Source organism: Tachyglossus aculeatus, chromosome 21 (assembly GCF_015852505.1).
Source record: "Tachyglossus aculeatus isolate mTacAcu1 chromosome 21, mTacAcu1.pri, whole genome shotgun sequence".
In the NCBI taxonomy this organism is placed as follows: Eukaryota; Metazoa; Chordata; class Mammalia; order Monotremata; family Tachyglossidae; genus Tachyglossus; species Tachyglossus aculeatus.
The window spans coordinates 18,779,428-18,805,198 of NC_052086.1; the positions used below are offsets into that span (position 1 = coordinate 18,779,428).

Consider the following 25,771-nt stretch of genomic DNA (forward strand, 5'->3'; position numbering starts at 1 on the left):
TACTATGTGTTGCCAATTTGTACTTCCAAAGCGCTTAGTACAGTGCTCTGCACACAGTAAGCGCTCCATAAATACGATTGATGATATGTCAAACCCTATTCTAAGCACTGGGATAGTGTCAGTTCAAGGACAGGTTCATACGGGTACTGGTAATACAAGCACACAGAAACTTGTAGGTGGAAGCAACTTTAATGCTGGAGCATACTCACACTCAGACAGAAGCTGCACAGGAAAACCACTGCGAGCACAATAGACCGACGTAGGTATAAAGTAGTGAATACAGCACAGGCCCAGGAGTCAGAAGGTCATGATTTCTAATCCCTTCTCTGCCACTTGTCTGCTGTGTGACCGTGGGTGAGTCACTTCACTTCTCTGTGCCTCAGTGACCTCATCTGTAAAGTGGAGATTGAAACTGTGAGCCCCATGTGGAACAGGGACTATGTCCAACGCAATTTGCTTATAATAATAATAATGGCATTTATTAAGTGCTTACTTTGTGCAAAGCACTGTTCTAAATCCTGGGGAGGTTACAAGGTGATGAGGTTGTCCTACGGGGGGGCTCACAGTCTTAATCCCCATTTTACAGATGAGGTAACTGAGGCCCAGAGAAGTGAAGTGACTTGCCCAAAGTCACACAGCTGACAATTGGTGGAGCCAAGATTTGAACCTATGACCTCTGACTCCAGAGCCCGTGCTCTTTCCACTGAGCCACGCTGCTTCTCGTGGCTTATATCCATACCAGCACTTAGTACAGAGCCTGGCACGTAGTAAGTGCTTAAAAAATGCTGCAGTTATTATTATTATCACTCAAGGTGGCATCTTGAAACAAGGGAGAAGCAGCAAATTTTTTAAGCTGTACTGGTCTCATGCACAACAGTAGAGGAAGGAGGGGGTTTTGGGCATGTTATCACCTTGGGAAGTATTCCTCCTCCCCCCCCCCCCCGACCAAGTTCAGCATTTTCCCACTTTGTATCTGTCCTTGTTCTGTGAGATAAGGACTACATTCCTGATGTTGGGCCATCCTGCACCTGGTGCAGGGATGCGGTTATTGTTTATTGTAATAATAATGATGATGATATTTGTTAAGCTCTTTCTAAGCACTGTATTAAGCACTGGGATGGATACCAGCAAATCGGGTTGGACACATTCCCTGTCCCGCATAGGCCTCACAGCCTTAATCCCCATTTTGTGGATGAGGTAACTGAGGCACAGAGAAGTGAAGTGACTTGCCTAAAGCCACAGAGCAGACAAGTGGCAGAGACAGCATTGGAACCCATGACCTTTTAACTCCTAGGCCCATCCACTGAGTCTTCCCTCCCAGGAATCTGAATCAAGGGGCCTGCAGTTCTGGGGTTGTAACCGGGGTATGCGTGGTGTGTTCATTCAGACCTGGCATGCTAGATTGGTTAAGTGCCACTAAGAGCCCTCCTGGTTATTCCTCCACAGTATTCCCCTTACAGATAGGTGCAAATTAATTAGATTGGACACAGTCCCTGTCCTGCATGGGGCTCACAGCCTCAGTCTCCATTTTACAGATGAGGTAACTGAGGCCCAGAGAAATGAAGCGACTTGCCCAAGGTCACGCATCAGACTAGTGGCAGAGCTGGGATTAGAACCCAGGTCCTTCTGACTCACAAACCCCTGCTGTAATCCACTATGCCATGTTGCTTCTCTCTCCTTCCCCCAGCATCCCTAGTTAGACATTTCCTTGTATTATAATAATAATGGCATTTATTAAGCGCTTACTATGTGCAAAGCACTGTTCTAAGCGCTGGGGAGGTTACAAGGTGATCAGGTTGTCCCACGGGGGGCTCACAGTCTTCATCCACATTTTACAGATGAGGTAGCTGAGGCTCAGAGAAGTTAAGTGAGTTGCCCAAGGTCACACAGCAGACACGTGGCGGAGCCGGAATTCGAACCCATGACCTCTGACTCCAAAACCCTGGCTCTTTCCACTGAGCCACGCTGCTTCTCTGTATGGCCCAGCCAACAGGAAGGTTCACTTTTCACCCCCAAATTCATTCATTCATTCATTCATTCATTCATTCATACTTATTGAACACTTACTGTGTGCAGAACACTGTACTAAGCGCTTGGGAAGTACAAGTTTGCAAAATATAGAGTCGGTCCCTACCCAACAGCGGGCTCACAGTCTAGAAGGGGGAGACGGACAACAAAACAAAACATATAAACCAAATAAAATAAATAGAATAAGTATGTACCAGTAAAATAAATAAATAAATAAATAGAGTAATAAATATGTACAAACATATATACATATATGCAGTCCCCAAATTCACACGTCCTTTTCTTCACTTGGACTTGAGATAGTCCGAGGCTGTTCCTTTCAGCGCCGATGTGGCTCTTTAGGCCCAGCTTCCCTGTCTCAAAGTTTTCCCCTCTGAGGAATCACCGTTCTAGCAATTGCTTGTGTCGCACTTCCCAATTCCATCATCATCATCAATCGTATTTATTGAGCGCTTACTGTGTGCAGAGCACTGTACTAAGCGCTTGGGAAGTACAAGTTGGCAACATATAGAGACAGTCCCTACCCAACAGTGGGCTCACAGTCTAAAAGGGGGAGACAGAGAACAAAACCAAACATACTAACAAAATAAAATAAATAGAATAGATATGTACAAGTAAAATAAATAAATAAATAAATAGAGTAACAAATATGTACAAACATATATACATATATACAGGTGCTGTGGGGAAGGGAAGGAGGTAAGATGAGGGGGATGGAGAGGGGGATGAGGGGGAAAGGAAGGAAGGGGCTCAGTCTGGGAAGGCCTCCTGGAGGAGGTGAGCTCTCAGTAGGGCCTTGAAGGGAGGAAGAGAACTAACTTGGCGGATGGGCAGAGGGAGGACATTCCAGGCCCGGGGGAGGACGTGGGCCGGGGGTCGATGGCGGGACAGGCGAGAACGAGGTATGGTGAGGAGATTAGCGGCAGAGGAGCGGAGGGTGCGGGCTGGGCCGTAGAAGGAGCCCACCCCGCACCCTCCAGAGATTCCCGAGATTCTCCCTTCCCGTGTCACCTATTCTGTCCGAGATAAAACTTTGTAAGTAGATCGAGTTTGCCCAAATACCAGGCAAATAGAAGAAAACTGTCTTTAAAGTCTCATTTGCTTCCTCAAATTCCCCGGTCTCGTAATTGTTCCTTATGGTCTGAATTTGAATCTAAAGTCCTACTGCCTTCTGCTGGTGTCCTGCTGCAATTTCAGTGCTCTAAAGCGCTCAGTAAATACGATTGAATGCAGTAAGCGCTCAATAAATCCGATTGAATGAATTACAGTGATCTTAAATTCTGGCCCAGGTCTTGGGATGCAGAGATAAGAGCGTTTTCTGGCGGCTGCATATAAATGATTCCCACGGGGACACAGAGTTTGCTGGATCACCACAGTGGCAGCTCCATTGATCCTACTGATATTATGACTGCTTTTTTCTTTGTGCTGAAATCTCTCAAATTTTCATTTTGTGGTACTTTTTAATTAGTAGTAGTAGTTGTAATTAATAATGATAATAATAATTGTGGTGTTTAAGTGCCAAACACTGTACTAGATGCTGGAGTGGATACAGGTAAATCAGTTTAGACACTGATCAGTTTAAATCAGTTTCTAGACTGTGAGCCCACTTCTAGAAATCTCTCAAATTTTCATTTTGAGGGTTTTTTTTATTAGTAGTAGTAGTTATAATTAATAATGATAATAATAATTGTGGTGTTAAGAGCCAAACATTGTATGAGATGCTGGAGTGGATACAAGTAAATCAGTTTAGACACTGATCAGTTTAAATCCGTTTCTAGACTGTGAGCCCACTTCTAGAAATCTCTCAAATTTTCATTTTGAGGTGTTTTTTAATTAGTAGTAGTAGTTATAGTTAATAATGATAATAATAATTGTGGTGTTTAAGTGCCAAACACTGTACTAGATGCTGGAGTGGATTCAAGTAAATCAGTTTAGACACTGATCAGTTTAAATCAGTTTCTAGACTGTGAGCCCACTTCTAGAAATCTCTCAAATTTTCATTTTGAGATTTTTTTTAATTAGTAGTAGTAGTTGTAATTAATAATGATAATAATAATTGTGGTGTTTAAGTGCCAAACACTGTACTAGATGCTGGAGTGGATACAAGTAAATCAGTTTAGACACCGATCAGTTTAACTCAGTTTCTAGACTGTGAGCCCACTTCTAGAAATCTCTCAAATTTTCATTTTGAGGTGTTTTTTAATTAGTAGTAGTAGTTATAATTAATAATGATAATAATAATTGTGGTGTTTGTGCCAAACACTGTACTAGATGCTGGAGGGGATACAAGTAAATCAGTTTAGACACTGATCAGTTTAAATCAGTTTCTAGACTGTGAGCCCACTTCTAGACTGTGAGCCCACTGTTGGGTAGGGACCGTCTCTATATGTTGCCCACTTGGACTTCCCAAGCGCTTAGTACAGTGCTCTGCACACAGTAAGTGCTCAATAAATACAATTGATTGATTGACACAGGCCCCATCCCACATGGGGCTCACAGTCTCAAACTCCATTTTACAGATGAGGTTACTGAGGCCCAGTTAAGTGAAATGTCTTGCCTAAGGTCACTTAACAGACAAGAGGCAGAGGCAGGATTAGAACCCAGGTCCTTCTAACCCCCAGGCCCGTGCTTTATCCACTAGGCAATCCCCCTTCTAGACTGTGAGCCCGTTGTTGGGTAGGGACCGTCTCTATATGTTGCCGACTTGTACTTCCCAAGTGCTTAGTACAGTGCTCTGCACTCAGTAAGCGCTCAATAAATACGATTGAATGAATGGAGAACTTCTCCCTTGCAAAACGTATACACTCAGGGAATTTGGTTTTTTTAAAGGTATAAAATTATTTTTAAAACTAAGTGTAAATTAGCAAATCAGAGACAATGTAGCACCTTGTGGGCAGGGAACAAGTCTACCAACTCTGTTATAGTGTACTCTCCCAAGCGCTTAGTACAATACTCTGCACAGCGTGGCTCAGTGGAAAGAGCACGGGCTTTGGAGTCAGAGGTCATGGGTTCAAATCCCGGCTCTGCCAAATTGTCAGCTGTGTGACTTTGGGCAAGTCACTTCACTTCTCCGGGCCTCAGTTACCTCATCTGTAAAATGGGGATGAAGACTATGAGCCCCCTGTGGGACAACCTGATCACCTTGTAACCTCCCCAGTGCTTAGAGCAGTGCTTTGCACATAGTAAGCGCTTAATAAATGCCATTATTATTATTATTATTATTGACTGATGTAACAGCTACCACAAAATATCATTTCGTAGACCATAAGAAGCCCAAAATCCAGTTCTCCCCTTTTCTAGACTTAATCCTAAAATAGTGTTTCACTCGTCTTTCTGGAAGATCTGGTTGGCCCATCCGAATAAGACTTTTTCTCTCTCTGTGAGCCTTTAGTGTATTAGGCTCCATGCTCCATCCTTCTTAAACTGGGAACCTTGTGTGGTTTAAGGCCTGTGTCTGATCCGATTAACTTGTACCTACCCCAGTGCTTAGAACAGTCTTGACACATAGTAAGCGCTTAAATACCACAGTAGTTATTATGATGACGATTATTATTACTTTATGCAGCTTCTTTACCAAGGCTTCTATAGTCGCAGGAAACCCTGCTCACCAAGGAGAGCCCATAACAGAGGTACTGTCTCCTTGGGAGTGATGGGGATGTTGCCCACCATCAAGCAAGCGCTTAGTACAATGCTTTGCACACAGTAAGTGGTCAATAAATATGGTTAATTGATTGTTGGGTTTCAAGCTGTAACCTCTCTGTTTCAAATTAAATATTGTACATTATTTATTTTAATATCTGTCTCCCCCTTTAGCTTGCTCTTGGCAGGGAGCTTGTCTGCCAACTTTGTTGTAATATACTCTCCCAAGTGCTTAGTTCAGTGCTCTGCTCATAACCTTAAATCCAACAGACAGTTACTCTCCCTCCCCCTTCAAAGCCTTATTTAAGGCACATCTCCTCCAGGAGGCCTTCCTTGACTAAACCCCCCCTTCCTCTTCTCCTACTCCCTCTGCATTGCCCTGACTTGCCCCCTTTTTTCTTTTCCCCTCCCAGCCCCACAGTACTTATAATAATAATAATAATAATAATGGCATTTGTTAAGCACTTACTATGTGCAAAGCACTGTTCTAAGCGCTGGGGGGGGATACAAGGTGATCAGGTTGTCCCACGTGGGGCTCACAGTCTTAATCCCCATTTTACAGATGAGGGAACTGAGGCTCCGAGAAGTGAAGTGACTTGCCCAAGGTCACACAGCAGACATGTGGTGGAGCTGGGATTCGAACCCATGACCTCTGGCTCCAAAGCCCATGCTCTTTTCCATTGAGCCATGCTGCTTCTCTAATGTACATATCTGTAATTTATTTATTTATATTAGTGTCTGCCTCCCCCAACTCTAGACTCTGCTTACTGTGGGCAGAGATTGTTTCTGTTTATTGTTGTATCGTACTCTCCCGAGTGCTTAGTACAGTGCTCTGCACACAGCAAACGCTCAATAAATATGATTGAATGAATGAATAAGTGCTCAATAAATACAATGGATTGACTGAGTGATCTGTTTGGCATGGATGCCCAGCCATGCCTCAGACTAGGTATCTGGAGAAACCCGAGTGCCTCCAAGCAGGACTGCAAAGTTAATCAGTCAGTCATATTTACTGAGCACTTAATATGTGCAGAGCATTGTACTAAGTGCTCAAGAGAGAACAATATAACAGATACATTCCCTGCCCACAACAAGGTTATGGTCTAGAGGGGAAGACAAAGATTAATAAAAATAAATACAATTACAGATAGGTACATAAGTGCTCTGGGGCTGAAGGGGGGATGAATAAAGGGAGCAAGTCAGAGTGACGCAGGAGGGAGTGGAAAAGAGGGAAAAGTGGGCTTAGGGAAGGCCTCTTGGAGGAGATGTCCCTTTAAAAAGGCACATCTTAGCGAAGAACAAAGAGTTTCCAAGTGGGGATTTAAACAGCCAAAAATGGAGTCTTCCTAACCTCCTACGCTTTCAAAGTGTGTATGCCCGCCACTCCCTAATTCCAACCAGCTTGTTCTCCAAATAAGAACCCTGCCCGCTTTTTGCCTCATGCCTAAAATGAAAAGTTGGCATCGATGGCTCTTAGACTTCCTGTCTGCCTCTCTTCCCTTTTCTCTTCCCAGTTCCAGATTCAGTATTTGTGTTGGTTTAGTCTCTTGCTGTGTCACCAGGTGGAAAAGCCTCCTCTGGGCAACTGAAGGTTTTTCTTTGTTAGTTTTTTCCTTTTTTTGCCTCTGGAGAAATATGAAATGGGTGAAATTGCCTGCTACTGCCATCTGCATATCTTTAAAAAGCAATAGCACTGAGAAGCAGCATGGCCCAGTGGAGAGAGCATGGGCCTGGGATGATGGCATTTTATTAAGCACTTACTATGTGCAAAGCACTGTTCTAAGCGCTGGGGAGGTTACAAGGTGATCAGGTTGTCCCATGGGGGGCTCACAGTCTTCATCCCCGTTTTACAGATGAGGGAACTGAGGCCCAGAGAAGTGAAGTGACTTGCCCAAAGTCACACAGCTGACAAGTGGTGGAGCCGGGAGTTGAACCCATGACCTCTGACTCCAAAGCCCGGGCTCTTTCCACTGAGCCGCGCTGCTTCTCTAAGGAGTGAGAGGGACCTTGGTTCTAATCCTTGCTCTGCCAATTGCTTGCTCCGTGACCTTGGACAAGTCACTTAATTTCTCTGTGCCTCAATTTCCTCAACTGTTCTCCCTCCGACTTAGACTGTGAACCCCATAAAGGGATAGGGATTGTATCCGACCTAATTAACTTCACCTACGCCACTGTTTAGAACAGTGGTTGATACATAGTAGGTGCTTAACAAATACCGTTTCAAAATAGCATTTATTAAGCACTATGTGCAGAGCATTATACAAAACACTGGGAGAGAATACATGGAAATTCAATTTGGTTCCTTTCCCTGAAAGGCCTTACAATCTAAGAGCCCCTGTTTACATTAATATACCTTTGTTTTGGGATGAACTCCCACTGAAGGAGAATTTCTAAAATATTTTAAGGAAAAATTTGAGTATTTGTATAAACAAGCTCTAAAGAAGGCAGTTTTCTTAAACAATTTTTGAAAAAGCCACATGGCATGGTGGATAGAGCCCAGGCCTGGGAATCAGAAGGTCATGTGTTCTAATCCCAACTCTGCCACTTGTCTGCTGTGTGTCCTTGTACAAGTCACTTCACTTCTCTGGGCCTCATCTGTAAAATGTGGATTGAAACTGTGAGCCCCACATGGGACAGGGAATGTGTCCAATTTGGTTTGCTTGTATCCACCCCAGCGCTTAGTACAGTACCTGGCATATGGTAAGTGCTTAACAAATGCCATCATCATCATCATTATTATTATTATTATTAAGAAGAACCTTAGTTATAGTCAGTACAAAGTGGAGGTGTGTGTGAGTAGCTGGGTGTGTTTACATGAAGAGAGAGATAGATCGTGGTGGACGGCGGTGTTGTTTGTACTCACAGGAAATCAATCAATCAATTGTATTTATTGAGCGCTTACTGTGTGCAGAGCACTGTACTAAGCGCTTATGTCACTAACAGTAAAATCAGAGGGCACATGTGTAATTGCGAAGTACAAAATGGTAGCATGACCATGTGGAAAGTACTTTGAATCGTAGTCCCTCAACTGTAAGCTCATTACGGGCAGGGAATGTCTCTACCAACTCCGTCGTATTGTACTCTCCGAAGCGCTAAATACAGTGTTCTGTATGCAGTAAGTGCACGATAAATACCTTTGATTGATTGATCGATAGTGAGGTTGAGTTGGTCAAGAAAAAAAAAAGACATGGAAAAAAAAAGGCAGCGAGCAACCTTAAATATGCCCATTTTGCTGAGCCAAAATGTCTCTTGTTTGTAATCCAGTAGCGCTAATGATGGTGTCAAACCCTGACTTTCTTCACCTTCTCCACCAGATCTGTACTGCACGCTCGAGGTAGACTCCTTTGGGTATTTTGTGAACAAGGCCAAGACTCGAGTGTATAGGGACACAACTGAACCAAACTGGAACGAGGTGAGGATGATGGTAATTTGGGTAACTGATGACATGTAATAGACTGTCTCCATTCTCAAGGCCAGAATATTTTTAGCATACGGAGACTATTTACATTTGTGATCTCTGTGGCACTAGACAAATATCACCTGCATGAGCTAAATGCATAAAAGCACACACAGTGTTGTGTCACTTCCTCCCAACATGATAATTGCAGGAAATTGTATTTCCATGTTTGCGAAATGAAATATGCCACAAAATGGAAATCTCATATTTTCAGTAACTGATGACAGCATTCTGAGGGCAACATCTTTAGGGAAAATAGTTTGGAAAGAAAAGGTACCCTTCTTAAAAATTATTTTGGGGACATTACTGTAGTTGTTTAAATTGAGTCTTTTAATAGGGAGTAATCACATTTGTGGTTTTTCTAGAAACCCGCTGGAGTGTACTAAAGATGGTTTGCATGGCCAGATGAACAGGAACTAAGACTCACTGAGCTGCTGTGTGATCTTGGTCCAATCACTTGGTCTTTGGGACTCACATTTCTTATCTAAAAAAGGGAAAAGGGTGACCCACTTTTAAAAGTGGCAGTAAGAAAGAACCAACTGATCCTTCAGTGAAAAAGAAATGATTTTTGAAGTTTTGTGGATTCGAGTCCTTCAGAAATCGGATGTGATTTGTCTGTTGCTGAATCGAAAACATTTCTGAAAAGAGCCGCGCCTACCGGTGCCTTGTTTTACTGTGGTAGCCGATAGCCCTTCTGCTGGTTTGTTAGCTAACTTGAGGATTTTCTTCTTTGCGACCGCAGGAGTTCGAGATTGAGTTGGAGGGCTCCCAGACCTTGAGAATATTGTGCTATGAGAAGTGTTACAACAAAACCAAGATCACCAAAGAAGACGGCGAGACCACAGACAGGATCATGGGCAAAGGTCAGATTCAGGTGAGGCTCTGCTGCTACAGTTTTCCATTTGGTAGAGTCATATCTCCCTTTCCCCCCCCCCACACCCCAATCTTTCACACCAGGTGTCTTGATATCTGCCCCCCTGGACTTCCAGAGTGAAGAAGCAGATAGTTTTGTGGCTGAAACAGTTGAGGACAAGGGACAACTAAGCCAAGACATGAGTGATTTATTTTGCCTTGCTAAATGTCTGCCTCCAGAAGTGCTTAATGGAACCCTCTGCCAACTTTCTTGGTCTATGTCTCTTAATTCCCACAAGAAAAATCCACAGTTCATCCCATTGTGTGAGGGGGTGGCTCTGGGAAGGCATTGTTGCTGACAAGAGATATATGCAGGTGGGCTCCCAGAGAAATAGTGGCCACCACTTCGAGCTTTAAAACACCACAGCTACTGCTTTAAAGTGCTGCATTGCCATCTTAAGCCCCCATGTTGGGCTCCTGAGTGGAAATATGGGGGAATAAAGGAGAGTAGAAGTAGGTATGGTGTTTATTGAACACCTACTGAGAAAAATGCACTAGTGAAGAACACTGCACCAAGGCACAAGTTCCCTTACTCATAGAGCTTACATTGTAATGGGGAAGAAGGGCATAGGCTTACAGTCTAAGTAGCAGGGAGAACTGATATTTAATCCCTGTTTTACATTTGAGGAAACTGAGTCACAGAGTGTCCAAACCATCATTAATTAGGTTGGAGTGGAAGACAGTCCCCTTTTTATACCATCCCCGTCATCATCCTCTTGCAGTCTGTGTCTTGCTGTGGATTTCCCAGGACCCTCCCCATGGAATGATTGGCTTCCTACTTTCAGCTCATACCTGCGTTAGAATATATGATTACCAGAGATGACAGTAATAATCATCATGGTATTTGTTAAGCACTTACTATGTTGCCAGGCACTGTACTAAGCACTGGGATGATTCAAGCTAATCGGGTTGGACGCAGTCCCTGCCCCACGTGGGGCTCACAGCTTTGATCCCCATTTTACAGATGAGGTAACTGAGGCCCAGGGAAATGGAGTGACTTGCCCAAGGTCACACAGCAGACAAGGGGCGGAGCCGGAATTAGAATCCAGGACCTTCTGACTCCTAAGTCTGTGCTCTATCCACTACACCACGCTGTTTCTCTGTAGTCCTGCCTGGGGAACACAGTACCCACTTTCAATCAGGAAACGATGAATGATACTCCAAAAAATTGTCAGGGAGATAAACTGTTCCACGTCCCCTGTGTGCTTTGAGATCCTAAAGAGAAAATGTACAAATTAAAATGCCAAATGTTATTGTCATTCTTGTCCTTCTTCCAACCCAAAATGAGTAAGTGTGCATAAATACAATGGATAGAGTGAATTCAGAGCCCCAGAGGAGCCCTAGTTAAGGAGGAGAACAAGTCGTTTAGAGCAGTGTGTTCCCCACCCTTCCAAAAGAGACCTCAGACAGAGGAGGAAGCCACTGGCTTCCCGTTCCTGGCCATACTGAATGGCCAGCCAGAAGACAGTCTCTTCAGGCCAGGAAGCTCAGACTGGGGCTAAAAATAAATATCTGGAGGTGAAATGGATTCGACACTTTGGGAAGAGAAAGGCAAAGAAGTGACTGCTGGGAGGACGGAGGAGCTGGCCCTAGTGTGTCCGCTGGCCGTAGCAGCGTGGCTCAGTGGAAAGAGCTTTGGAGTCAGAGGTCATGGGTTCACATCCAGACTCCGCCAATTGTCAGCTGTGTGACTTTGGGCAAGCCACTTAACTTAACTTGCCGGTCTCAGCTCCGCAACATTGCCAAGATCCGCCCTTTCCTCTCCATCCAAACCGCTACCCTGCTAATTCAAGCTCTCATCCTATCCCGTCTGGACTACTGCACTAGCCTTCTCTCTGATCTCCCATCCTCGTGTCTCTCTCCACTTCAATCCATACTTCATGCTGCTGCCCGGATTATCTTTGTCCAGAAACGCTCTGGACATATCACTCCCCTCCTCAAAAACCTCCAATGGCTACCGATCAATCTGCGCATCAAGCAGAAACTCCTCACCCTGGGCTTCAAGGCTGTCCATCACCTCGCCCCCTCCTACCTCACCTCCATTCTCTCCTTCTCCAGCCCAGCCCGCACCCTCCGCTCCTCCACCACTAATCTCCTCACTGTACCTCGCTCTCGCCTGTCCCGCCATCGACCCCCGGCCCACGTCATCCCCCAGGCCTGGAATGCCCTCCCTCTGCCCATCCGCCAAGCTAGCTCTCTTCCTCCCTTCAAGGCCCTGCTGAGAGCTCACCTCCTCCAGGAGGCCTTCCCAGACTGAGCCCCTTCTTTCCTCTCCCCCTCGTCCCCCTCTCCATCCCCCCGTCTTACCTCCTTCCCTTCCCCACAGCACCTGTATATATGTATATATGGTTGTACATATTTATTACTCTATTTATCTATTTATTTATTTATTTTACTTGTACATTTCTATCCTACTTATTTTATTTTGTTGGTATGTTTGGTTCTGTTCTCTGTCTCCCCCTTTTAGACTGTGAGCCCACTGTTGGGTAGGGACTGTCTCTATGTGATGCCAATTTGTACTTCCCAAGCGCTTAGTACAGTGCTCTGCACATAGTAAGCGCTCAATAAATACGATTGATTGATTGATTGATTCTCTGAGCCTCAGTTACCTCATCTGTAAAATGGGGATTAAGACTGTGAGCCCCCCCGTGGGACAGCCTGATCGCCTTGTAACCTCCCCAGCGCTTAGAACAGTGCTCTGCACATGGTAAGCGCTTAATAAATGCCATCATTATTATTATTATTATTACTGAGACGAACTGGGTGTGGAGATGTCTGAGCCGGAGACACCCGGGCCAGCAGGGGCCTCTCAGATTAGGAGAGCAGGCCCCAGGAGGGGACGATTTTTGGGAAAGCATTTGCTGTGGAAATGTGGCACCAGAAAACCATGAGAAATGTCACTGCTGGCTTGGATCAATGATCGATGTAAGCCAGCATTCAACCTCAGACAGTTGGAAACAGGATACCTGGAGGAAGCATGTAATGGTTACTTGGCTTCCTTTCATTTCATCCTCATGAGTAAGGTGTACCCTAAATATCCCAAACGTTTCCCTCTATAGCCCTAACTCGAGGCCTAGCAGATAGAGCAAGTGCCTGGGGTTCTAATCCTGGCTCTGCCATTTGTCTGCTGTGTGACTTTGAGCAAGTCACTTCACTTCTCTGTGCCTCAGTTACCTCATCAGTGAAGTGGGGATTGAGACTGCGAGCCCCACGGGAGAGAGGGACTGTGTCCAACCTGATTCCTTGTATCCACCCCAACGCTTAGTCGAGTGCCTGGCACATAGGAAGCACTTAACAAATACCATAATTATTAATTATGAACTTCTGGTCCTTAAATTTATCCAAACCCTTCTTGAACTGTGTCATATTTTTAGCGTGCATATTTCCTGTGGTAATGATTATGATTCCCATATGCTGATAATGTGCTCTGGGTGCAGAGTAATAATAATAATAATAATAATATTTGTTAAGTGCTTACTATGTAGCAGGGACTGTACTAAGTGCTGGGGTGGATACAAGCAAATCAGGCAAATGGAGTTGGACACAGTCCCTGTCCCACATGGGGCTCCCAGTCTCAATCTCCATTTTACAGATGAGGTAACTGAGGCCCAGAGAAGAGAAGTGATTTGCCCAAGGTCACACAGCAGCAAGAGGCGGAGCGGGGATTAGAAGCCATAACCTTCTGACCCCCAGGCCTGTGCTCCATCCACTGTGTCATGCTGCTCCTTATGAGTGTTTGGGATCTCTCACCTTCAAGTTTCCCATCATCCATTCATTCAGTTGTATTTATTGGGTGCTTATTGTGTGCAGAGCACTGTACTAAGCACTTGGGAAGTACACGTTGGCAACATATAGAGATGGTCCGTACCCAACAACGGGCTCACAGTCTAGAAGGTGGAGACAGACAACAAAACAAAACATGTGGACAGGTGTCAAGTCATCAGAATAAATAGAAATAAAGCTAGATGCACGTCATTAACAAAATAAATAGAATAGTGAATATGTACAAGTAAAATAGAGTAATAAATCTGTACAAACATATATACAGATGCTGTGGGGAGATTGTGGCCACTGGGGAGGTATTGCGAAGCATTGTGGTCTAGTGGAAAGAGCACTGGTCTCGGAGTCAGAGGACCTGGGTTCTAATCCCGGCTCTGCTAATTGCCTGCTGTGTGACCTTGGGGAAGTCGCTTAACTTCTCTGCACCTCAGTTCCACACGGGGTTCACAGTCCCCATTTTACAGATGAAGAAACTGAGGGACCAGGAAGTTAAGTGACTTGGATGATTCATGAGCTACAGTATGAGCAGGTAAGGATAAGTGCACTGAGAGGAAAGTCACCCAAAGCAATTTCACAACAATGGACTCTCAATCGTCAGCCGTGGCTCAAGGATCAACCAACAAATCAATCTGATTTATTGAGCACTTACTGTGTGCAGAGCACTGTATTAATAATAATGATGGTGTTTGTTAAGCGCTTACTATGTGCAAAGCACTGTTCTAAGCACTGGGGAGATTACAAGGTGATCAGGTTGTCACATGGGGGCTCACAGTTTAAATCCCCATTTTACAGATGAGGTAACTGAGGAACAGAGAAGTTAAGTGACTTGCCCAAAGTCACACAGCTGACAAGTGGCGGACCCGGGATTTGAACCCATGACATCTGACTCCAAGGCCGTGCTCTTTCCACTGAGACACGCTGCTTACTAAGCACGTGGGAGAGTACACTGTAATTATATAACAGAGTTGGTAAACACGTTTCCTGCCCACAATGACCTTACAGTCTACGTATTAATATAAATTACAGATAGGTACATAAGGACTGTGGGGCTGGGGGTGGACAGTGAATAAAGGCAGCAAATCAGACAAACACAGAAGGGAGTGGGAGAAGAGGAAATGAGAAGGCCTCTTGGAGGAGACGTCCCTTCAATAAGGCTTTGAAGGTGGGGAGAGTCATTGTCTGTCGGATATGAAGGGGGAGGGCGGGCCAGACCAGAGGAAGGACGTGGGCGAGAGGTCAGCGGCGAGATAGACCAGATTAGGGTACGGCAAGTAGGCTGGTATTAAGAGGAAGGAAGTGGCCTGGGTTGTAATAGGAGGGCAGGTAGAAAGATGTCTTAGAGCCTTCCCCCAAATGATGGATTCAGTGGGTTGTGGCAGCCCAGAAAGTCAACAAGATGCTTGGCACCACCACCAGGAAAAGTACTGAAGACTGAACAAAAGCATTGCTTTGCCAAGGCCCTATTATCACAGGTTCAGTGGAGCAAGCTGCTTCTAGTGAGAAGCAGCGTGGCCTCGTGTAAAGAGCACAGGTCTGAGAGTAAGAGGACTGCGTTCTAATCCCAGGTCCATCACTTGTCTGCTTGTGTGACCCTGGGCGAGTCATTTAACTTCTCTGAGCCTTACTTCATCAGTAAAATGGGGGTGAAGACTGTGAGCCCTATGTGGGACAGGGACTGTATCTGGATACCCCTATGCTTAGTACGGTGCCTAGCACGTAGTTAGTGCTTAACAAATGCTATTAATAATAATAATAATTTTGGTATTTGTTAAGCGCTTACTATGCGCAAAGCACTGTTCTAAGTGCTGGGTAGGATACAAGGTGATCAGGTTGTCCCATGTGGGGCTCACAGTCTTAATCCCCATTTTACAGATGAGGTAACTGAGGCCTAGAGAAGTGAAGTGACTTGCCCAAAGTCACGCAGCTGAGAAGCGGCAGAGTCGGAATTTGAACCCATGACCTCGGACTCCCAAGCCCATGCTCTTGCCACTGAGCCATGCTGCTTCATTATTCTTCTTCTTCATGGTCCTGGTCCTTGCTCCAAGCCCCTGGCTCCCTGAATCCAGCCCTGGTTTTGGCCACTATTTCAAACACTGCTATGCCTGCACGTGAACTACTGCATGCAGTTCGGGTGGTCATATATTAGAAAGATAAAAACAGGGGGACAGTGTTGGCTCGTGGAAAAGGTCATAAGACTTTGAGTTGGGAGACCCAGCTTCTAGGCCCGACTCCACCACTTGACTGCTCTGTGACCTTGGGTAAATCACTTAATTATCTAATTGTCTAATTCTCTTTTATCTACCCCAGTCGTTGACACTGTGGACCATCCCCATTTCCTGGAAATACTACCATATCTTGGCCTTAGGGACACTGTCCTCTCCTGGTTCTCCTGTCTCTCTGTTTCTTCTCAGTCTCTTTCGCCAGCTGGTCCTTTTCCTCCCAACCCCTAACTGTGGGGGTCCCTCTAGGCTCAGGTCTGGCTCCCCTTCTATTCTCCGTTTATACCACCCATTGGAGAGCTCATACATTCCCACGACTTCAACTGCCATCTCCAGCGCTTAGTACAGTGCCTGGCACTTAGTAAGCGCTTAACAAATACCATAGTTATTATTATCTCTGTAGGTGATTCCAGGAAGCTCCTTGTATTGCACTCTCCCAAGTGCTCCACACGCAGTAAGGGCGTGATTGATTGACTTCTTCTCTAAAGTCTCACATTTCCTGATTGATTGATTCATTGATATCTCCACATAGATGCACCACCAACACCACAAACTTAACATGTTCGAAACAGAATTCCTTGTATTCCCACCCACACCTTCTCCTCCCCACAACTTTTCCATCACTGTAAAAAAAAAAAACCCTAAACACCACCATCCTCCTCATCTCACAAGCCCATAACCATGACATTTTCTGGCAACTCATCTCTTGCACTCAACCTGCATATTCACTCTGTCGCCAAATCCTGTCAGTTCCACAATCACAACGTCTCTAGAACCACCGCCCCCCATCCAAACTGTAACCACGCTAGTCCAAGCAGTTATATCCTTCCTCAACTACTGCATCATCGTCCTCCAGTCTTGCCCCAGTCCAGCCCAGTCCATACCTCACTCGGCTGCCTGAATCATTTTTATAAAACACCATTCAATCCACAACTCCCCACACCTCAAAAACCTACAGTGGTTGTTCACATATCTCAGCATCAAACAGAAACTCTCTAAGTTTTAAGGAAAGCTTTAAGGAACTAAATAAATTCTCCCCCTTAATCAATCGATCAGTTGTATTTATTGAGCGTTTACTTGGTGCAGTCCACTGTAGTAAGCATTTGGGAGAACACAATGGAGTTGGTAGACATGAATCCCTGCCCTCAAGGAATTTACAGTCTAATGAGGTGCTGTGCACATAATAAGCGCTTAACAAATGCCATCCTTAATAAGGGAGAAGCCTGGAATCATGTGAATCCCTATGGCAGTCTGAAAATATCCTAATAGTTTCATGAGATATGCATGTGTCCACTAACCAGTGAACCATCTGCATCCCCAGTAATTTGTAATCCTCCTTGGCAAAGCCCCATGTCCTCACTCCTGATGGGCTGATCAGGGCTAGCCACTGCCAATTTCAAGAAAAAACTTATAGATAAGTCAATATGGAGTCTAAGCCAAGGCCCACATTTATTTGATGTGGTTAGGGTTGTCAGTAGACCAGCTGGACACATTGGCAGTCCCCTTCCCATTCATTCAATCGTATTTATTGAGTGCTTACTGTGTGCAGAGCACTGTACTAAGCACTTGGGAAGTACAAGTTGGCTACATATAGAGACGGTCCCTAACCAAAAGTGGGCTCACAGTCTAGAAGGGGGAGACAGACAACAAAATAAAACATGTAGACAGGTGTCAAAGTTATCAGAACAAGTAGAATTAAAGCTATATGCACATCATTAACAAAATAAATAAAATAGTAAATTTGTACAACTAAAATAGAGTAATAAATAAATAGACTAATGGAGTAAAATATATATAAGTGCTGTGGGGAGGGGAAGGAGGTAGGGCAGGGGGGATGGGGAGGAGGAGAGGAAAAGGGGGCTCGGTCTGGGAAGGCCTCTTGGAGGAGGTGAGCTCTCAGTAGGGCTTTGAAGGGAGGAAGAGGGCTAGCTTGGCGGATGTGTGGAGGGAGGGCATTCCAGGCCAGGGGAAGGACGTTGGGCGGGGGTCGACAGCGGGACAGGTGAGAATGAGGTACAATCAATCACTCAATCGTATTTATTGAGCGCTTACTGTGTGCAGAGCAAGGTACAGCGAGGAGGTTAGCGGCAGAGGAGCGGAGAGTGTGGACTGGGCTGTAGAAGGAGAGAAGGGAGGTGAGGTAGGAGGGGGCGAGGTGATGGACAGCCTCGAAGCCCAGGGTGAGGAGTTTTTGCTTGATTCATGGGTTGACAGGCAGCCACTGGAGATTTTTGAGGAGGGGAGTAACTTGCCCAGAACGTTTCTGCACAAAGATGATCTGAGCAGCAGCGTGAAGTATAGACTGAAGTGGGGAGAGACAGGAGGATGGGAGATCAGAGAGGAGGCTGATGCAGTAATCCAATCGGGATAGGATGACAGATTGAACCAGCAAGGTAGCGGTTTGGATGGAGAGGAAAGGACGAATCTTGACGATGTTGTGGAGAGCATAGTGGATAGAGCAAGGGCCTGGGTGTCAGAAGGTCACGGATTCTAATTCCGGCCCTTCTTCTGTGTGATCTTGGGCAAGTCACGTAACTTCTCTGTGCCTCAGTTACCCCATCTGTAAATTGGGGAACAAGACTGTCAGCCCCAAGTGTGACAGGGACCAATTTGCTTATAGCCACCCCAGCACTTAGTACAGTGCCTGGCACATAGTGAAGGCTTAACAAATACCGTAATTATAATTATTACTTCTAGTATGCCACTAGAGCCTGGATTTGAACCACGGCTCGTAGCAGTGAGTTCTGTGGCTCGGAAGTGAAGTCCATTTCAGAAGGGCCTGGGAAGGAATGGCTCTGCAGCAGGTGGAATGGTGGTCAGCCCCCCTGGACAAACACTTCTGCAAAATGAGGACAGTATTATTGTTCCATCAGGGACCACCCTAAGTAGAAGGGAAAGAGTTTGTCTCACTGCCAAACTCCAAAGAATCCAGTAAGTATTTATGAACTAACCCTCATTTTTTCATGGTATATAAGCACTTACTATGTGCCAAGCACTAGGGTAAATATCGCCTAATCAGGTTGGATCCAGTCCATATCCCACCTGGGACTTACGGTCTTAATCCCCATTTTACAGATGAGGTGCTCAGAGAAATTAAATGACTTGTCCAAGGTCACCCAGCAGAAAAGTGGTGGAATCAGGATTAAAACTCAGGTCCTTTCGACTCCCAGGCCTGTTACCTATTCACGAGGCCCTGCTTCTTCTCAGAGGCCGTGCTACTTGTCACATTTCAAGTCTCATTTCAAGTCCATTTCTAGGAATAAAAAGAGAAGTTCCGATATCTGCCCTCCCTGACTTCGTTGGAAAACAAAAAATTGGGAAAAAAAAGGCTTCTGATTTCCCAGACTGGGATTTATGAATCATATGCCTGAGCGGATGGCCGACAGCCAGCATAGAGATCCATGGAAAATGGGCTCTGTGTGCCAAGTTGTTTTTTAACCCAGCCTCGACGCGGCATCCAAGGAGGAAGGAAGATCATCAATTGGTCTGGGTGGGGAGAGGCGAGGGCTTCCACCATAAGAGAGTCTTTTTCTCATGGAATTTGTTTTCTCAATTAGTGCATATTTTGGAATCTCTTTGACTCAAGAGTTCATTTAAAAATCTCCAAATGTCATTTCTCAATCTTCTTGTGGAAAGTCGGGAAACACTTTAACAATATACTGCTTCCGTGGGATTAAGAGCAGCAGGCCAAGGCCTGCTTCTAGGGGTCCTTTTCCTGTGGCCAGACCCCCTGGCAGATAAAAGGGCTCCAACCAATCGCTCTCTCATGAAAGTGCCGCCTAGCAAGCCCTCATTCTTTTCCTTGATCGCCTGGGGCTTTGTTGACTGTTCCCCCCAGGCTTTTCATAAACAATTTTTCGAAGACCAGAGGCAGGGAAGAGTTTGGAGCAGAGGAGTCATGGGCAGAAGGGCAGCTTCTGAGGGTTGGCTGCTGCTCTTGAGGCAGTAAACCACTCCCCTTCGCTGTGGATGGGCATGATTTTTTCTAACGGTATTTATTATTATTAATAATAATAATAATAGTGGCATTTATTAAGCACTTACTATGTGCAAAGCACTGTTCTATTTATTAAGCAGTTACTACATTTCAGGCACTTCTAAGGGCTGGGAAAGATACAGGGTAATCAGGTTGGACACTGTCCATGTCTCATTTAGGGCTCAGATTCTTAATCCCATTTTACTGAAGAGGTAACTGAGGTGCAGAGAAGTTGTGACTTACTTGCCCAAGGTCACAGAGCAGATAAGTGACAGAGTTGGGATTAGAGCCCGAGGGTGGGGGTAGATCAGCGACCCTCCCCTTGACTCGATCACAGCCCCCAGCTTGCGGAAGATGGGGTGGCGGGGTTCAGCGACCCTTCCCTCTGGCACCGTCCCAGGGCCCGGGTGTTTGAAGGAAGGGCCGGGAAGGGATAAGTGGGGGTCAGTGGTCCAGTCCTCGTCTCAAGCCCGAGCTCCCATCTTGCAGAAGAAGGGTTGGGTCCTAAGCCATGGGAGGGCGGGGGGTAGTAATTTAGACTGTGATTTAGACTCTTTTAGACTGTGAGCCCACTGTTGGGTAGGGACTGTCTCTATATGTTGCCAACTTGTACTTCCCAAGCGCTTAGTACAGTGCTCTGCACACAGTAAGCGCTCAATAAATACGATTGATTGATAGTAATAATAATAAGTGTGGTATTTAAGTGCTTACTGTGTGCCAGGCATTATACTAAGCGCTGGGGAAGATACAAGCAAATCAGGTTGGACACAGCCCCTGTCCCACATGGGACTCCCAGTCTCAGGCCCCACTTTACAGATGAGGTAACCCAGGCCCAGAGAAGTGAAGTGACTTGCCCAAGGTAATACAGCAGACAAGTGGCGGAGCCAGGATTAGAACCCATGACCTTCTGACTCCCAAGCCTGTGCTCTATCCACTACATAGCCCAAAGTGCCACAGAAGGCAAGTTGGGGCCAGAAAAATAACCTGGGTTTCCCTGACCCCCAGTCCCGTGCTCTTTCCATTAAGCCACATTGCCTGTATTCTTATTCTCATTTTCTACTTCCCTTGCTTCATTTCTCCACTCTAACCATTCTCCGTCCTGCATGTCAATTGCTACTGCCACTATTATTATTTTCCCTTTCCTATCCTCCAAGAAATTTTATGCCCAGTTAGAAACCTCCAGCACGTGGCAAGAGGCTGGTACCTGACCTCTCCCTCTTTTTTTTTTTTTCATGATACTGTAGTGCTTCCCACTGTTGGGTAGGGACTGTCTCTATATGTTGCCAGCTTGTACTTCCCAAGCGCTTAGTACAGTGCTCTGCACACAGTAAGTGCTCAATAAATATGATTGATTGATTGATTGATTCATGCCAGGCACTGTATTAAGTACTAGGGTAGATACAAACTAATCAGATTGGAAACAGTCCATGTCCCATGAGCTACTTATGCATTCATTCATTCATTCAATCGTATTTATTGAGCGCTTACTGTGTGCAGAGCACTGTACTAAGCGCTTGGGAAGTACAAGTTGGCAACATATAGAGACAGTCCCTACCCAATAGTGGGCTCACAGTCTAGAAGGGGGAGACAGAGAACAAAACAAAACATATTAACAAAATAAAATAAATATGTACAAATAAAATAAATACATACAAACATACATATATATATACAGGTGCTGTGGGGAGGGGAAGGAGGTAAGGCGGGGGATGGAGAGGGGGAGGAGCATGAAATGAGGTAACTGAGGCACAGAGAAGTGAAGTGACTTGTCCAAGGACACACAGCAGACAAGTGGCAGAGTCAGGATTAGAACCCAGGTCCTTCTAACTCCCAGGCTTGGGCTCTGTCTACCTGGCCACGCTGCTGCTGCTTCTCACTGCCAAAGCTCTGATGAGGAGAAGCAAAAATTGGGTAGTCAGTCATGGAGACAAAGCAGGTTTTCTGCAGCATGCTGTTTTTAGGGTTAAGCCCCAGGGGATCTGAGTCTCTTCCAAACCTATGTTTGCTCAGGGATGGGCATTTAATAATAATAATAATAATAATAATAATAATAATAATAGGCATTTGTTAAGCGCTTACTATGTGCAAAGCACTGTTCTAAGCGCTGGGGAGGATATACAGGGTGATCAGGTTGTCCCACGTGGGGCTCACAGTCTTAATCCCCATTTTACAGATGAGGTAACTGAGGCCCAGAGAAGTTAAGTGACTTGCCCAAGATCACACAGCAGACACGTGGCGGAGTCGGGATCCGAACCCATGACCTCTGACTCCAAAGCCCATGCTCTTTCCACTGAGCCACGCTGCTTCTCTGCTTCTCTGTTCTATTTATAGAATAGAAAGTGTGTACCTCCTGTTCGCCCGTCTGTATTTTCAAAGTCTCTAATTCCATTTGGGATTTATCCTATATTCAGTCAGACATGGGGTCTGCTGCTCTTAAAGTCTCAGAGATGGTGTGTTCCCCCCTGTAGACTGTAAGCTGGTTGTGGGCAGGGAATGTGTCTGTTATATTGTTGCGTTCTACTCTCCCAAGCGCTTAGTACGGTGCTCTGCACACAGTAAGTGCTCAGTAAATAGGATTGATCGATTGATTCCATGATAGCAGATGGCACCTGTCTTCTTACCAGCTCTCTCACAGTGGGTGCCACTGGGCCCACGGTGTCGGGTCCTAGGACCTAGGACCATCATCACCGTGGCAAAAGAAAAGCCAAAATCTCAAGCACGTGTGCTGCTTGGAGTAGGGCATAACTTTCCTCTCACCTTCTTAGGTATGAGCAACGTTCGCCCAAATGGAGAGGTGTCAGAAAAGGGGGCACTACTGTATTTTCATGGACAAAATACTCAAGGGATGCTCCCTGGGTGACGCTCACAAAATGGCAAAGATGTCTTCGCTCGGAAGGGCAACTGTACTCTTCAAGTAATAGAAGCAGCACGGTGAAGCGGATAGAGCACAGGCCTGGGAATCAGAAGGACCTGGGTTCTAATTGTCTGCTGTGTGACCTTAGGCAAGTCACTTCACTTCTCTGGGCCTCAGCGACCTCATCTGTAAAATGGAGATAAAGACCGTGAGCCCCATGTGGGACAGGGACTGTGTTCACCCTGCTTACTTTGTACCTACCCCAGCGCTTAGAACAGTGCCTGGCACATAATAAGCAGGGTGGCTCAGCGGAAAGAGCACGGGCTTTGGAGTCCGAGGTCACGGGTTTGAATCCCGGCTCCACCACGAGTCTGCTGTGTGACCTTGGGCAAGTCACTTCGCTTCTCTGAGCCTCAGTTCCCTCATCTGTAAAAATGGGGATGAAGACTGTGAGCCCCACGTGGGACAACTTGATCACATTGTATCCCTCCCAGCGCTTAGAACAGTGCTTTGCACATAGTAAGAGTTTAGCAAATGCCATTTAAAAAAAAAGTGCTTAACAAATACCATAAAATAGTGTGGTTTCTTTGCATTCTGGAAAAACCTTGAGTGGAAAATACTGGGCCGGTTGGTGTTTTGGGGTGCCGGTTCTGCCAGAGTTTATCTAGGGCTCCTTAGGCTGATGTCTTGTAGACTGTGAGCCCACTCTTTTAGACTGTGAGCCCACTGTTGGGTAGGGACTGTCTCTATATGTTGCCAATTTGTACTTCCCAAGCGCTTAGTACAGTGCTCTGCACATAGTAAGCGCTCAATAAATACGATTGATGATGTACCCAGAGTGGGTTTAGCAGCTGTGCCTTAGCTGCTGTAGCAGCTCTGGGGCAGATCCTCTCAGCCAGTTCTGGCCTCCACCAACAACACCTAAAGGGGTACTCAGAATCATAACGGGGATTCAAGGCAGACAGTTCCCAGTGGTCCCCCTGATACACCCCATCAGCCTCGTCACAGCCTTGGGAGAGCTCCCTAATTGAGACTTTTCTCTGCCATTTTCCCTCCCCGTCCACAGCCTACAGAGCCAGTGGCTGCCTCCATTGTCCCCTCCTCTCCACTCAGCCAGCTCCAGACCCTCAAATTAATCACTGGATATTTCCTTATTGTAAACTCCTGATTAACGTAAATTAGACTCAAATTTTCCCTTTGACTTCTTGTTATTTCCTAGTCTCGCTCTCAGCTGGGTGATGTTTTTGCCCAGCCTCCTTCTTTCACTTGCCTATCTCACTAGTGCTTTAAATAACAATGCGAAAAGCACGCTAACTGTGGTTTGGTGGGATTTTCGGGGTGGTTCTTTTTGTTGTCATTTAGAATAGAAGAGATGTTCGAAGTCCTGGTAACCTTGGTATCCTTATCCTGCTTCCTCTCCCTTAAGTACATGCCATTCTCTTTGGAGAGGATCCAGCCTTTGGGGGATGGAAGTGGCCTTTCTGACCCGATATCCGATGCTCCGGTTAGTGGGAGGCGGGAGGGATTGGGAAAGGAGGTGTGTAACTAGCTGAACGGTGAGGGCAAGGCAGCAGGAGCTACAAGTACTGCACTTATTTACACAGGTAGAGTACAGTTGAGCCATTCATTCATTCAATCGTATTTATTGAGTGCTTACTGTGTGCAGAGCACTGTACTAAGCACTTGAGAAGTACAAGTTGGCAACATATAGAGACGTTCCCTACCCAACAGTGGGCTCCCAGTCTAGAAGGTTCATGAGCAGGTTCTAATCCCAGCTCCGCCACGTGTCTGCTGTGTGACCTTCAGCAAGTCACTTAACTTCTCTCTGTCTCAGTTACCTCCATTCATTCATTCAATCGTACTTATTGAGTGCTTACTGTGTGCAGAGCACTGTACTAAGCGCTTGGGAAGTACAAGTTGGCAACATATAGAGACGTTCCCTACCCAACAGTGGGCTCCCAGTCTAGAAGGTTCATGAGCAGGTTCTAATTCCAGCTCCGCCACATGTCTGCTGTGTGACCTTCGGCAAGTCACTTAACTTCTCTCTGTCTGTTACCTCTATTCATTCATTCATTCATTCAATCGTATTTATTGAGCACTTACTGTGTGCAGAGCACTGTACTAACGCTTGGGAAGTACAAGTTGGCAACATATAGAGATGGTCCCTCCCCTACAGTGGGCTCACAGTCTAGAAGAGAGTCTCTATGAAAGGGGGATTTAAAGGGTGAGTCTAATGTGGGACAAGGACTTTGTCCAACCTGATTAACTTGTATCTACCATGCTTAGAATAGTGCTTGGCACATAGTAAGCCCTTAACGAGTACCATAATTGTTATTGTTATTATTATTATCTCCGGGGACAACAACAAGGAAGTAACGTGGCCTAGTGGAAAGAGCGCACAGGCCTGGAATTCAGAGGACCTGGGTTCTAATTCGGACTCTACCACTTGTCTGCTCTGTGACCTCGGGCAAGTCACTTAGCAGCGTGGCTCAGTGGAAAGAGCCCGGGCTTTGGAGTCAGAGGTCAGGGGTTCAAATCCCGGCTCCACCAGTTGTCAGCTGTGTGACTTAGGGCAAGTCACTTAACTTCTCTGTGCCTCAGTTACCTCATCTATAAAATGGGGATTAAGAGTGTGAGCCCCCCGTGGGACAACCTGATCACCTTGTAACCTCCCCAGTGCTTAGAACAGTGCTTTGCACATAGTAAGTGCTTAATAAATGCTATATCATTATTATTATTATCATTATTTTCTCTGTGACTCAGTTACCTCATCTTTAGCGTGACCTAGCGGGAAGATAATAATAATAATAATAATGATGGCATTTGTTAAGCGCTTACTATGTGCAAAGCACTGTTCTAAGTGCTGGCGGAGGGGGATACAAGGTGATCAGGTTGTCCCACGTGGG

General features: G+C 45.7%; 1 protein-coding gene across 1 annotated transcript in view; it reads left to right on the forward strand.

Moving 5' to 3' along the window:
- BCR (BCR activator of RhoGEF and GTPase) overlaps positions 1–25,771 on the forward strand; it is a 231,435-nt gene that overhangs the window by 183,585 nt on the left and 22,079 nt on the right. The window contains exons 15-16 of the mRNA XM_038762448.1: positions 8,982–9,079; positions 9,867–9,998. Coding sequence (XP_038618376.1) covers positions 8,982–9,079; positions 9,867–9,998 — 230 coding nt within the window. The remainder of the gene's footprint in view (positions 1–8,981; positions 9,080–9,866; positions 9,999–25,771) is intronic.